Below are 14,373 nucleotides of genomic sequence, written 5' to 3'. Positions count from 1 at the left end.
ACGAATCTTCTACAGTATTTCATTCAATTAAATATTATTTTGTCAGGGGCAGAATTCACGAAAACAAATTACAAAACATAGTAGTTGATTCTCTCAGTGGCGCCGACTTTGGGGGGGGGGCAAGGCACCCTCTGCCCCCTCAATAATTACTCAGGGGGGCAATGCATGTATTCTCAACCCCCCCCCCAATTTTCATACGTTACAAGAGAAAATTACGTCATTAAGTATTAAAAGAAATTTTTTTCCTCATCTTCAATATTCCAAAAATCTCAAATGAAACCAATGTTATAAGAAACAATGAACCTGTCTAGGTATTTTTATTACATTCAACTGGAATATTACTGTTTGAACTGGTATAATAGGTCTACTGCATTATTTTTTAAAACTAGGTACTTCCTCGATGTCCACAAACCATAAAACTACGACAATCAAATGCATAGTCTTACTGATTGCGTATTTTCACAACCCCCTCCCTCCATCTTCGAATGACACTCCCTTACAGATAGATCTTAATGCTGTACTTTGCCCCCCCCCCCAATATTTAAATGAAGTCGGCGCCGCTGGATTCTCTGTTCATAGAGGATAAATTCGCGAAATTTGGTAAAATTCAACCTTATTGTTCGCATGGGCTATTATGTTTGTGAATGGAATTGGTACGTATTATTATTATTTACCTATTCAATCTGATTCATTTATACCACTTTTTTGATTATCAGAATTTTTTCAGGGGTATTAAAATGATTTATTTTCAAATCTTAATAAACGTTGCAGAACGTTAAATAAACCTTGCAATAAAAAGCTACGTTCCTCTCAATCTTCATCAACTCACTTTTTCAAAATAAAATTTTGTTGCTTGACAAGCTATCCACTGTTACTTACCATTGCAGTGTTAGTTTTATAAATGAACTTCGTTTTTATAACAATAATACATTTTAATGAAACAGATGTGACATTTTTCTTTATAGATTTTTCTCTTATACAACTGAAGAAATAAACTGAGTTCACAGATTCTTTAATAGAAACATTTTTAAGCCTGCAATAAAGATGTATTTTAATCTCAGAAAAATGTTCCGGTAATTATCACTTTTCTGCTAAAATAATTGTATGATAATTTGTGAATTTGTCTGATAATTTATGTTATAAAAAGTAAAATGAATAAATATATTAATATCATTACTAGAATTATTGTCATCATTAGTATCATCACTACGATAATATTATCTCAAATTCTATTCATTATAGCCTAATTATATGACTTACTATAATTAAAAAGATTTCAATTGCTGGAATTCATATTATTAGAGGTAACCAAAGATGCAAGGAATGTATCAGAAATCTGCATTCTACTACATTCAATGTATTCCAGATACATTTGAGTCAACTTACTCTGGGAGATGATGATGTCTTTGTGAGAGAAAGTGTCATCATCCATACAAAAAACTATGTTGACCTACTTTTATCATATCGAGGCCTAGAAGTATTCTATCCTTTAGTATATTTTCAATGCACATCATTTCCTTCATCCATAAAATTTTCCAATAAGGTATAAAATTATCCTACGGTACCCAAAAAACAGATTTTTATTTTTTAAATCGTTTCATCACCCACATAATTATGGGAATCATATTTTCGGTTAATTTGTCTAGCAATAAAGATGTAATTGTTCTTAATGTGGCACAATATATATGTCATATTTTCTTCCCCACTTCAATAATAATTTTGATAATTCAGATTATAGTCATAGAATCAACAATATCATGAACATATATCAAGCTTATTGAATATTTATATCTCATGAAATAAAAGATAGTTCAATATACCACAATATTGTAGATATTTTATACCAATACTTCAATGTTCAAGGAAAAATCTTGTTAAAATATGTACGGTAATATTAATAACATTTAATTCCTTTTTGAACTATTTTCGACGACACTACAGTCTAATTTATTTTTTAATATTAGTTAAAACCAACACTCAATTGTTGAAAATGGATTAAAAAAATTCGAAAGCGCTCAATGCACATCACTGATTTTAATAACTAATATTCAAAAATTAGAGTGTAGTGTCGTCGAAAATAGTTCAAAACGGATTATTACTTGCATTTCGTCATGGGTATACGGTATTGAAATAGATGAGTATAACGTATTTAATTCCTATATAATTTTAATTTACCTAAAAATAGGCCTACATAATTGCTTAAACGAAATTTACATTGAATTAAAATAATAAAGTCATAGGAATTTGCACCCACCTGTTGACTTTCATTTTGGATGGTTTGAAGGTCGGTAATTCAGTATCCTCTTGCACTTTTGAAAATCGTGAAATACTTTTGAAGTACGTTTTCCTTTCGCTTGACACTTTCAATTGAATCCGGCCCTCTGATAGAATTGCTGGGCAGCAACTGTTGTTAAAATTCACAATTCCTGTTCACAATTTCCTTTTTGCTGAGGATCAAAAGTACCTTTGCTCACTATCACACGTTTGGTTCACTACTGCAGTAAAATTATTCACAGTCAAGTATTTTGGCAAAAGATGACTCAACAGAACCACTGATCAGAAGACACGTTTGGCTCTCCGATTTGCGATAAAATTACGCAATATTACTGCCAAAAAATTCAGCTCAACTGGGTACCGAGTGAGTACGGCACTGAACCCAGGAGAGGGCAATGCACTCTCTCTTTCTCTCCACGAGGTCACAGTAGTTATCAGTCACACTCTACAGCACACAGTACGATGAATATTCTTACGTGATTAAAGCAAATACTGTTCAACCAAAGACACGGTATATGGAAGAGATAAACGTGAGTTCCTGTGGATATTTTTGTTTCACACACGTTAACAACCAATAACAATAATGAAGTGGAGAAATTTTTTACCTAGCCGGCCGGTGAAGTGTGGAGAGTAGATTGTGGAATGTGAATTCCCAGTAAAGACTGCGCATGCGCTATGACCGAAATAGTCTCCTATGGGTGGGGATTTCTCAGAAATCATCACTCTCCTCGTGTTCCCATCTCTGTTGCTCTTATGGTAAGTCTTTTACACTGCGTTCACTTTTCCTCTTTGCTAAAAATGCAAATATCGTATTCGCTTCTTATTATCAGATAGCCTCGCAGTTCCCAGAACGGATCAAGGATTTCCCCGGTCAGAAATCCAGAACTGCATTCGCAGAAACCTGTTCGTTAACCCAATTTCATATTTGATTTTTGATATGGCCGTTGGATAGATGCATCATAAATATTAGTCTGAAATTGTTTTCTAACCGTCTAACTAAACTCTCTTTATGTTATAATATTGATATTTTAATTTCTCTTATCATGATAAAACAGGAACACAACACAAATTGTAGCCTACTTCAGTTTTATTACTACTTACTTACGGTAGCCTACTTCACTCAACTGATAAGCGCGTACCGTACCGGTATGCTGCTGGCTTACACTACTTTCATTTAATTATATAAATTTATATAGAATGTTTACACTCACTCCCAAATTAACATAAGATAGCCAACACATTCTACAATAATATCAATATTATTTAACAAATAAATACTAATAGTACAGTATCAAATTAATAGACAAAGTGACATTACTTTGCTTATCATAACATAATAAATTGAATTACTTCTATTAACATATTATTATGAGTCGTTTAATATGTCAACTCTATTCAACTAATATAAATTATATTTAAATAATTTTTATTCAAATTACAATATTATGTTTGATACTGATAATGGTAATATAAAATTCAAAGTGTCCTGTTTTCAACTTTATTTCATTTCTCACAACATGTTTCGACTATAAATATATTGTCCATTATTTGATTACTTTTTGCTATTAAAAAGAACGACCAGCAGTCACATTTTTTCAATCACTCAATTTGACAACGAGATCTTTCGGCAGGTCCGCCATCTTCCTGGTTGTCAAATAGCAAAAAGTGATTTAATAATAAGCAGTTTGTGATGGAAAATAACATTGAAAAATATTAATTTGATTTTTAATTTATGTACCTACAGTAGACTATATGAATATACGAGTATAGTCCTTACCAAGAAAGTAAATATTGGTAAAAAAATGTATGCAAAGTCTTAAATAATTTTAAATTACTGTATTCTAGGCTCTAGCTACACATCAATTATTTATCATTGATATTTTATTATCATTAGTATGATGTATTTGTTGTAATATAGCTATTATTGACGTTCCCAATTGAGTATATTTGATCTGTCAACTTCTATTTTAGGATGTATTTTATTATACATTCTATAATTCTAAGGAAATTTATTGAATACATAAATTGAGTACGGTAATCTATTACAATTATATAATACCGTATATAATATATAGAATTTTATCAATGCATAATAAAGCTCTAGAATTTTATAATCAATTATTTCAAAACATGCATTAGATTTTGATATTTATGTTTGTTTCAACTCACAGTAACTGACTCCCCAAATTCTCTTTATAATTATGTGGATTTATTTATTAAAATGTCAGTTTTCCAAGCATTTCAACCATTTATTAAGAGCATCTTGTGCTTGATATAAATGATCAATAATGTCATGAATTCTGAATAACCAATAAATGTCTCTAATTGTGATGAAAATTCTAAGTTTGAATAGATTTCATTCTAGTGTACAATAATATTAGGACTTGAGTACCTATTATTAATTGCTGAAGGACAAGCTAGCCGAGTTGTGACCTGTGAAGGTCAGAATTCTCAACAGTGACAAAACAACCAACTCAAAAGCTCTTTATTTGTTATTTTCTCACGGCTCACTACCTACTCCTCTTTTCTCTCACAGCTCTCCTTTTCCTCCAGATTCTTTCCCCTCTGATTCTCTCTTCTGATAAATTTCATCAAATAATAAGTCGTAAGCATGTTTATGTAAGAACCTCTTCAGTCTTTAGAAAAATTAATTTGCGTCATGATGACAATTTATTAGAAAACAGCTTCATAAAATGTCATGGAGGAAACTGATGTGAATATGTGCATGCAGTTTTGTTGTAGCCTACTGAACGTCACAACTGTTCACTGTAACAATAAGGAAAATGTATTCAATAAAAAGGCATTCAATACATGATTTCATTATTATAATGTATAAGTTACCGGTTGAAAGTATAATATCATCACATTAACTTACCATTATCATTAAAAAACCAAGACATGAGCCTATATTAAATAACCACCGTACTAATTTAAAATTTGAGAAATTAAATACATTATTGCTTCAATATCAATAGTGAATTACATTTAATCTTCACTGTCTCAAAATACTGTAAAATTTTTAAGAGTGCATATGGTGTTCAATAGTTATTCAGTCTATACTCTGTCCAGATAGGCATGAGCTCTTAGAGCCGCCTACACACTTGCAGACCAGACCACAAACAGTCTGAGTCTTTGGTGTGGTCTGGAAGCGTGTAGGGCTGTCTTCAGACCGATTAATGATTTTCAAACCGTCTGCCGGTCTGCTGAAGCCGCCTACACACCTCCAGACCAGACCTCAGACCAAGACCGTTTGGCAAACGGCAAACCGTTTGGGACGGCTCTACACACTCCAAGACCAGACCTCAGACCAGACAAGCATGAAGTATAATACCTTATGAATATTACTATTTGAGTTCACTATTTAAATTGGCTAGAACATTTATTTGAAATCTATACTTATAACATTCTTATCTGACTCACTGACTTACTCACTCACTCACTGATCACGATTTCTGAAAAAACTACATGATGGATGTAGAAAAGATAGATTGCAAGAAAGCTTGAGGTACGGTATAGCTTTCTTATAGGTCCTAGGTGCCCACTAAGAAATCTTTTTGCGATATTTCAACTCTAAGGATGGTTTTTAAGGGTTTGAAGTTCGTCTTTTAGCATGTATATTCTTATTCCTCCAATCTCTTGAATATAATAATTCAAATGTCCATACTATATCTTGGTAGAACTATAATTTAGAGGGAGTACCTTTTCGTACCGGTAACTGTTGTTACGGTTGAATTTGGCAACTAAATTGATTAACAGTCTGATTCTGTCAGGTTGGCCTAAGTTGAGGATGGTTTCTAATCAAGATATGAGTTCTGTCACTTTATTAGGTACCTAGAAGCTAAATAACTTGAAATGCATTCATTGAGCAAAAACTTGATTATGCACTGCTGCTTCAATCGGAGCCATTCTTGAGGGTATAGATAATTTTTATTAATTCTCAATGTTTCATGAAACAAAATTTTATGACAGGAGTTGCTTTTATCAATATTGATCAGATTCTATCAATACTATACTTGTGTTTGTATATTCGACAGATCTCGGAAAATGCTTCAACAATTTCGATGAAATTTGGACTATTCAGTATGATATATGGAGGATCTTTTTAAAACTTCAGAAGTGTCCTTTGCAGGATCTGTGTGTAAAGAATGAGGAAATTCCGGTCAAACTTGGGAAAACAAAATGGTTGTTTATTAAAACGACCAAATAGCTTTTGTTGCTTTCCCAAATAATGTCTTTATACCAACTATACTATAAATAATATCTTTTCAACTATCTTCTATCTTCATCTTTAACTTTTCTTTATAGATCTTTTATAGAAGTAAGGCGCTTTTCCCATGAATCAACTATCCTCAAAAATTGATTGTTTCACCAAAGAAAATAGAAGGTAGCTTTCGATAAAAATAATGGAGAATATGCATGACTTGTTGATTTTCCCTTCAAACTCTCAGTATCACCTATCAATAGCATCAATGGTCCACATTCAAACAATGCTGACACATTGATGTACTATAATTCATTCACATTAGATAAGATTAAGAACAATAATTTCCTCACAAATTTCCAATTACAATATTATTTATGACATTTTTGCTTTTCATCCCAGCTGTTATATTATGTGAATACTCTCATTATAGAAATGCGACTATTTCTCCAGCTTCTGCTGAATTGGTTCCCCTGTTGCTCTTCGTTTGTACACAGCCATGGCCTTTAGACTTACACCCAGTTGCACATGAGTCTGTTAACTACTAATCCAGACTAATTACCACGAGAATCAATAAGAGAATCCTTCTTCCATCTAAAATAAAATTCCTGGGTAACTAGCATTATAGAAATGTATTTGAATGTAACCTGAAATAGGCCTATAGCTAGGTGTAGTTCGACTCCTATAGTACCTATGTACATTCTTCTTTCCATCTCCCATGTATATACTGTATGTTAAAATTTTCATGTAGGGAAAGCACCTTTCCGGATACAAAGTACAGTTCTATAACAGTGACGAAACTGTATACTCTTCAATGTTTGATTCCATTACGAACTGCTTGTAAGTAGAAGCTAATAGCTTTTATTTATAAATACCTGACTGCTATGTCGTAATTAATTGTTCAAAGTGAAACTGTATAATCGATTTATTAATCCAGTTCTATTCAGCAAGCAACTTTTGATTGTATGGTGAATCTGAGACACAATTAAAATGAATTTAATTGAATCTGGATTATAAATATCTCTCAAAAATAATCTACTGTTCAATTCCCGTAACGAAGCACGGGTGCCTTGCCGGTAATGATAAAAAATTGATGAAGAAAGTGATAAATTGTAAAGGCATAGGCTAATATTGACTACTTCTATAGCTTATAGTGATTTAATTATTATTATATGCAATCGAAAAAAAATTCTCAATTTTGATTATTTTTGAGTACACGCGAAGCATTTGATTAATTGGAGGGCGCTGAATCCGAATCTGAAATCACAATTTCTCTATCTTCATTTTTCCGCAAATTAAGTTTCCGGTGAGCTACTGGAGACCGTCTGCCGTCTGAAGACAGCGCTACACACTACAATACCAGACCAAAATAGTGTTCCGGGAAGCACAAACAGTCTGTTGTCAGTGGTTCAGGTCAGAGCCGTCCCAAACGGTTTGCCGTTTGCCAAACGTTCTTGGTCTGAGGTCTGGTCTGGAGGTGTGTAGGCGGATTAGGCCGACTGCTCACACACACAAGCGCAGCCTCCTTTTGTGTGTTTGAGTGAAGGGACGGTCTGCCTACCTGTATACTACATAGTATACATAGTATATCAATGGCGCAGGTATGCCGGGCGTGGGGGAGCGAGGGTCGGCTTAATCTTTTAGGGCTCATGGCAGTCTGGACAGACTATAGTACACTCTCGTGTGGTGCCTCATTGTAGGCTACTCTACAGACATTTATTTTTCCAATTTATTTATGTAAAGGAACTTGAAAGACATGTATATTTGTATGGATATTGAGATTATGTTATCTATTTAGTCTATATCTTACTCAATGATGAGCTTATATTCCACCCGAAATAAATTATAACTAGTTTCTACTTTATACTCCTATGAGTATTGATATTATTTTTATCTGAAAAAACAATTCTCTCATATTTTGTTCTATTATCCGTCTTACAATTAATATAAATCGTGAAATAATTTTTCCAGATGATACAATGCAATTGACGAACATTTTGAAGAAAGCAATAGCGAGCAGCTTTACAACTCCTGCGCTGGTGAAGCAAATCAAAGAATGTACTGAAGTGTCGAGAAATCACATGACACCTGAAATAGCTCTGCACTTGATCACACCAAATTGCTCTCTTTGGTCTGCTAAGCAGGAAGAGTCTCCTTTCCATGACCCATTCTGGGCTTTTCACTGGCCTGGTGGTCAGGCCTTGTCAAGGTCAGTGTTTTTCATTGTCAATATTATACTTCAAACTAACTCCAACTCTATGGAACTATACAGTATATATTCAGCTATAACTATCAACATTTAATAGTTACTATGTATTTTCTGAGATACCGTAAACAATCGTTATAGTATAACATATATTGAATTTCAGTGATCACTCTACATTCAACGAGGCAAATTCAACTGAAATAATAGAAATAGAAAAACTAAAAAATATTGAAATTGTTATGTATGTTGCATGGCTAAATAAACCGTTTTATTCATTTGTGAAATGTTATATTGTTGTTCTGATTATTTTTGCATTAATTTATTCTTATTTATTGCTCAAGAGACATGTATTTCAGTCATTCTGATTTCCAATTCAATTATCATCAATTCAAAGTTGTAAGATGGGTCAGTTACAGAAAAATGTTCTTGAAATTGCAGCGGTCTTATGAGGACCGAACTTCATGTTGTGAATGAATCATCTATAGCATAATAATATAAAAATTACGGTATGCAAAATTAAGTTAAAGATGCGTTTACTTTAACATACTAAATTATTGGCCTGCTATAATATTTTTATGTGTATGTACCTATTTCAGTTCATGAAACAAATTCACAAAAACATACCGGTACCATATTTTCGATATATCACTTCGATGAGATCCTTCCATAATGTAGTTGAAAAACTTTTTCTTGTTTCAGTTTTTCCAATTAGTGTTTGTTCGTTTTCATAATTATTCGCTCTCAATAATAATTGAATTGCATTTTTTCATATCGTTGTGAATACGGTATACCTATACTGTGGTTATTCCTCAAATATAATATTTCATCCATTCAGCTCAATATTTTCAACCCCACACCTTAGTATATTCAATTTGCGATGAATGAACACAATTAATCGAATGAATAATTTATTTCGTATTTTTATTAGGTATATCCTTGATAACAAAGAGTTGATCTGTGGCCGACGAATCCTGGATGTGGGCAGTGGTTGTGGTGCTTGCTCCATTGCGGCGGCATTACATAATTCTGCTGAAATAATTATTGCTAATGACATCGATGAAGGTGAGATGGTCCACAATAATTAGTATGTCAGCATTTCAATAAGTTATAAGAATACGGAATATAAAATAGGCAGTGGATTCGTAGGCAACAGAAAAAATTCTAAAAATAAAATTTTCTTATTAAATAATATTCTAGAAATTAATGTTGAGTACTCATTAAAATTTATTTAAGTAATGAGTATTTCTGTAAAAAGTATTTTTCAAATTTTCAATAAGTAGGCTATACAAAAATTGAGTTATCATGAACTGAAGCATTACAAATTGAACATTAAAGTTCAAGTTTGAGTTAAATTTTATCAACACTGTCATGATCACAAGTTATTAATAATAGAGAAAATTTAATTTCAAAAGTGACAGAATACAATTCACAATACACAATTTTAAAATATCCTTTCACAAAAAATTGTCTCCCACACAATTATGATAAGTGCAATCACATTTTTAGAAATCTTGTTGACTCATTCCTTTGTTCTCATTCATTTCAGTTTTTGTTACAGTTAAGTAGGCTGCAGTTTTTCCGTTCCTCCACCCCTCTCTTTATGATTGCTGGGTTTTGTCATTACATTATGGTAATTTTAAGATGCATCATTGATTTTAAATTGATTCACATATCTATTGGAAAAAAATAGTTTCGAAATAAAACAACACTTTCTCTATCCCTTTTTCAGACACTTTTTATTTTATAATACTTTATCTTCATAAATTATAATAGGATAATAACAATATTATAATACACCGTGGTTCACTAAAGTATGAAATTAATGCATTTATGCATGTTGATATTATTCAAGTAGACCTACCGTAGACAAATGGAATTATTACACTATGAACTATATGGCAGTTCACTATTCAAATTCGCAATTATTGTCTAGGTAATTTTGAATTCATTCATCATGAAATCATAATAATCTGCCATTGTATTGGTACGGTATACAATGGCAGATTATTATGATTTCATAATAAATAATTTCAAAACTATATCATTATACTCTCACATTTTAATAACAGTCATGATCATCCTCTTTGCTATAATTACAAGCGATATCGTTTGTATCTTTCTCTATCATTCTCTGTGATAAATATAATTACAGGACAGTTACATACATCAAAATTCCTCAACATTTTTTAATATTCATAGATTAAAATTAGAAGAAATTATTCGAGAATTTTATTTTATTTCAGTGGCTTGCACCGCAATCGGAATGAATTGCTCAGTAAACAACGTTTCTATGGAAATCTCCTGTGAAAATTTGATTGGTACCCCATGTGAAAATATCGACTTGATAATCGTTGGAGACATGTTCTATGATAGTGATTTTGGTGAAATAATGTTTTCTTGGTTGAAAGAATTAGCTTCCAATGGAAAATACATTCTGGTGGGTGATCCTGGAAGACATGCTTTCAAAGATACTGTGCTCACTGAACAAGTTCAATGTGTGATTGAATATACTCTAAACGAACAATCTTGCATGGAAAACAGTGGTTTTTCATCTACGTCAGTTTGGAAATTCATGTAATCGAGGGACTTTCTCATTCATAACAAATAATTATCATGAAGTATTCCATTGTTCTTGCTCAATTAGTTTTTCATCTGAGGCAAAATTAATATTGACGATTGAATTTTAAAATTACTAGAATTCAATTACGTTATTTTTATAATATACTATTCCAATAAATGCGCTATTCTTAGAGTCTCTGAATGTCCTGATCTACACCTTGAGTTGAATGCATTTTGTATTGTTGAGGTATAAACATATATTATCAACGGCTTTACAGATTTAGAATGATTATTATAGAATACGGTATTGATCAAATAATATATGATTCTGAAAATTTTACGCTTTGTACAAATCTAGTCAAGTTACCAATACTAATAATGGTACTGCATTGTTAATTAGAACAATACAATCATGTTTTTATAAATAAAAATAAAAATAAAAATCTCAGTACCTACCCTTTTTTAATTATTTAATCACAACATGTTTCAACATTGATGTCATTTTCAAGAGTGATATCACTTGCTATCATTGGCATCAATGTTGAAACATGTGATTAAATAATTCAAAATGGGGACTGAGATTTTTATTTTTCTTTCTATTTATATTACAAGTAGCCCTATACAGAAAAAAGATATGATTTTTTATGGGAATGACTTATTGTCTGTGCTCTCACTAAATCATTGAAGGTAGGTGAAAATTTTTATAAATCAAAGTATCGATACTATTCTACGATATATCACTGTGGTATAAATACTAATAAATATTGTCAAAAATTAGTATATATTCCAATACCTCAATGAAAAAGAGAAGAAAAATTTATTTTGAGATACTATTGTAAGGTCCACGTTGTAATGGCAGTAGAAAAAGTAGGGACAACAGTGTTGATTTTGGTTTCTGTTATCCCTTCTCTTGTTATTGCGAGCAGTATTGTCCTGGCTTCCGTCCCTTTTCGTTTCTCTGAGCCTCCCACCACATAGGGAGAGTGCTACAGTCCAAGGAGTACCTCAGTTGCAAAACAGGCGTAATCGTCGACATGTCATTGTTTTTCGTTGGATAGATTAATCCAATGCAGGTACCTAGAAAAAATATATGTGAATATAAAATTTTACTTTATCAAGTGTTATTGAATACTCACAGCAGCAGCATCTACCCACATATTTAACACTTTGAACAGAAGCGAGCTGTTTGCATGATTCTCACCAACTCTGTACGGTACCGTCGAACGGGGTGACTTTGTCCCACCTCGCGGAAAAATATTCAAATCAGTTTATCTCCCATCTCTATTATCCGAAATTGATGTTCAACATTGATACCCTTAGCCCTGATCATTATCGAGGTTCTACAATTCAAATCGAATCATAAATTATTTTATTATTATTATTATTATTATTATTATTATTTTATTATTTATTTATCAATAAATTTATTTTTCCACATTGCATTACAAAAAAAATGTAAAATTCATAAGTTCAATTATAAATAGAATACATCAATTGAAATAGAAAATTATACATTATTACATTAATGCTAGTACATAGATGGCGTGGAATTCCCCCAAGAAGACTATACGTCTGTGAATGGGGGAGAGTTCTTGCATGAAAATAGAGTAACATGTATTTTATCTGTGCTATTAACTATTAACTTCATGTTCTATACAACCTATATAAGTAAATGTAACCGCTGTTTATAGTTTATTCAAAAAAATACGTGATCAATAGCAGAGCAGAGTTGATTATAAATTTACAAGTGGGAGAGCAAGGGAACCTAAGACCAGCAATGAAGCGAAAAAGTTATATTTTAATTAAATTGAGCTGGTAAGTTATACTACATGTACGGTGAATGGAGCAGTTCCTCAGTTCCAATCCAGCCTATGCCAAAAAGCCACCCGACCAACCTACTTTCATACACCACGTCGCTGCAATTCTAAGCCTCCCTGATGACGTCCGGCAAATTCCTATAGATAATTTGAGCTAGGTAGTATGGTGATTTGAGTTCTATTCCATGCATTAATCTAGGTGTTGAATATCCATGGTTGTTCCTGAGTCGTGTTTGATAATTGTGTTGTATATTAGCAAATAGGTTTATTTTATTTTTTTTAAATATGTAAGAATTGTTTTTATAAATAACTGTCTTAGATTGAGCACAGGGAAGTCCGAGAATAGCAGCAACGTGGGGCACCTGGATTCTTTTTTCAGGATAGTTTTCATTACTGTGCGTTGAGTGACGGCCAGCGGCTCCAGGCAAGCAGATGAAACACCTCCCCAAACTATTATTCCATACTGCAATATTGATTGGGCATATGCATGGTAGATCCTCCTACACAATCTAATGTCTAGTACCTGGCTGAGCTGAGAGAGTCCATGCAACATCCTTCTAAGCCTCTGTTTGACACATTGAATAAGGGGAACCCAACTCAAGTGATGGTCAAAAATAAGATATTTGTATTGGTCAACTCTCATGATTGATCCACATGTACAGACTGAGGATTCTAAATCTGTAAATGTATGCATTTTCACCTGTCTTGAGCCTGGATCTGATTGGTTCCTTGGTTCCTACAATCGGCATATACTTTGTTTTAGTTATATTTACTATTAAGCTGTTATGGTCGAACCAGTTTTTTATTTTTGAAAGGTTTATAGTGGCATTTTTATATACATCTTCCCAATCCTTGCCAACACAAACAACAACCGTGTCATCAGCAAAAAGGAATATCTTGCTTGTCGTGTTGAGCGTTGAAATGTTATTGGTATATATAAGGAACAATATTGGACCCAGGATGCTTCCCTGAATCACCCCATAGTCAACACTGTCCCTTTCACCACATTTACCATCAATTTTAACAAACTGAAGGCGTTCATAAAAGTAACTTCTGAACCACTGCAAGGCATAATTTTAGACAATGTTGTTAGAAGAGATTTATGGGTCTGTAGTTCGAGAATTGATTCTTAGGAATTGATTCTATATTTGGTTACATCAAATAGAGCATCATTTGTATTTTTTGATTTTTGAAATCCATATTGGGTTTTTGCAAGTATGTTATTATTTGTCAAATATTCTGTTAACTGTAATTTAACACATTTCTCAATAATTTTAGACAATGTTGTTAGAAGAGATTTATGGGTCTGTAGTTCG

General features: G+C 32.5%; 1 protein-coding gene and 1 long non-coding RNA gene across 5 annotated transcripts in view; one reads left to right on the top strand and one right to left on the bottom strand.

The window, feature by feature from the left end:
• The window catches only part of LOC111056927, a 10,093-nt gene extending 6,736 nt beyond the window's left edge, over positions 1-3,357 (bottom strand). The window contains exon 1 of the long non-coding RNA XR_005570600.1: positions 2,255-3,357. This is a non-coding gene — a long non-coding RNA (uncharacterized LOC111056927). The remainder of the gene's footprint in view (positions 1-2,254) is intronic.
• Positions 552-11,436, top strand: LOC111058041 (electron transfer flavoprotein beta subunit lysine methyltransferase). Of its 4 annotated transcripts, none has more exons than XM_039422272.1 (4): positions 552-653; positions 8,447-8,684; positions 9,610-9,743; positions 10,228-10,918. In XM_039422272.1, the coding sequence occupies exons 1-4, from the start codon at positions 635-637 to the stop codon at positions 10,245-10,247; spliced, it is 411 nt and encodes a 136-aa protein (XP_039278206.1). In that variant the 5' UTR covers positions 552-634; the 3' UTR covers positions 10,248-10,918. The 4 variants fall into 4 exon arrangements, with proteins under 4 accessions (XP_039278206.1, XP_039278205.1, XP_039278203.1 ...); XM_039422271.1 differs by lacking the exon at positions 10,228-10,918 and adding an exon at positions 10,925-11,436 and having other exon boundaries at positions 569-653; XM_039422269.1 differs by lacking the exons at positions 552-653; positions 10,228-10,918 and adding exons at positions 2,614-3,030; positions 10,925-11,436.
• The last annotated feature ends 2,937 nt before the right edge of the window (positions 11,437-14,373 follow it).

This window comes from Nilaparvata lugens, chromosome 2, assembly GCF_014356525.2.
Source record: "Nilaparvata lugens isolate BPH chromosome 2, ASM1435652v1, whole genome shotgun sequence".
In the NCBI taxonomy this organism is placed as follows: Eukaryota; Metazoa; Arthropoda; class Insecta; order Hemiptera; family Delphacidae; genus Nilaparvata; species Nilaparvata lugens.
Note: the sequence above shows the minus strand (reverse complement) of the source record. Positions and strands in the feature narration are given on the sequence as shown.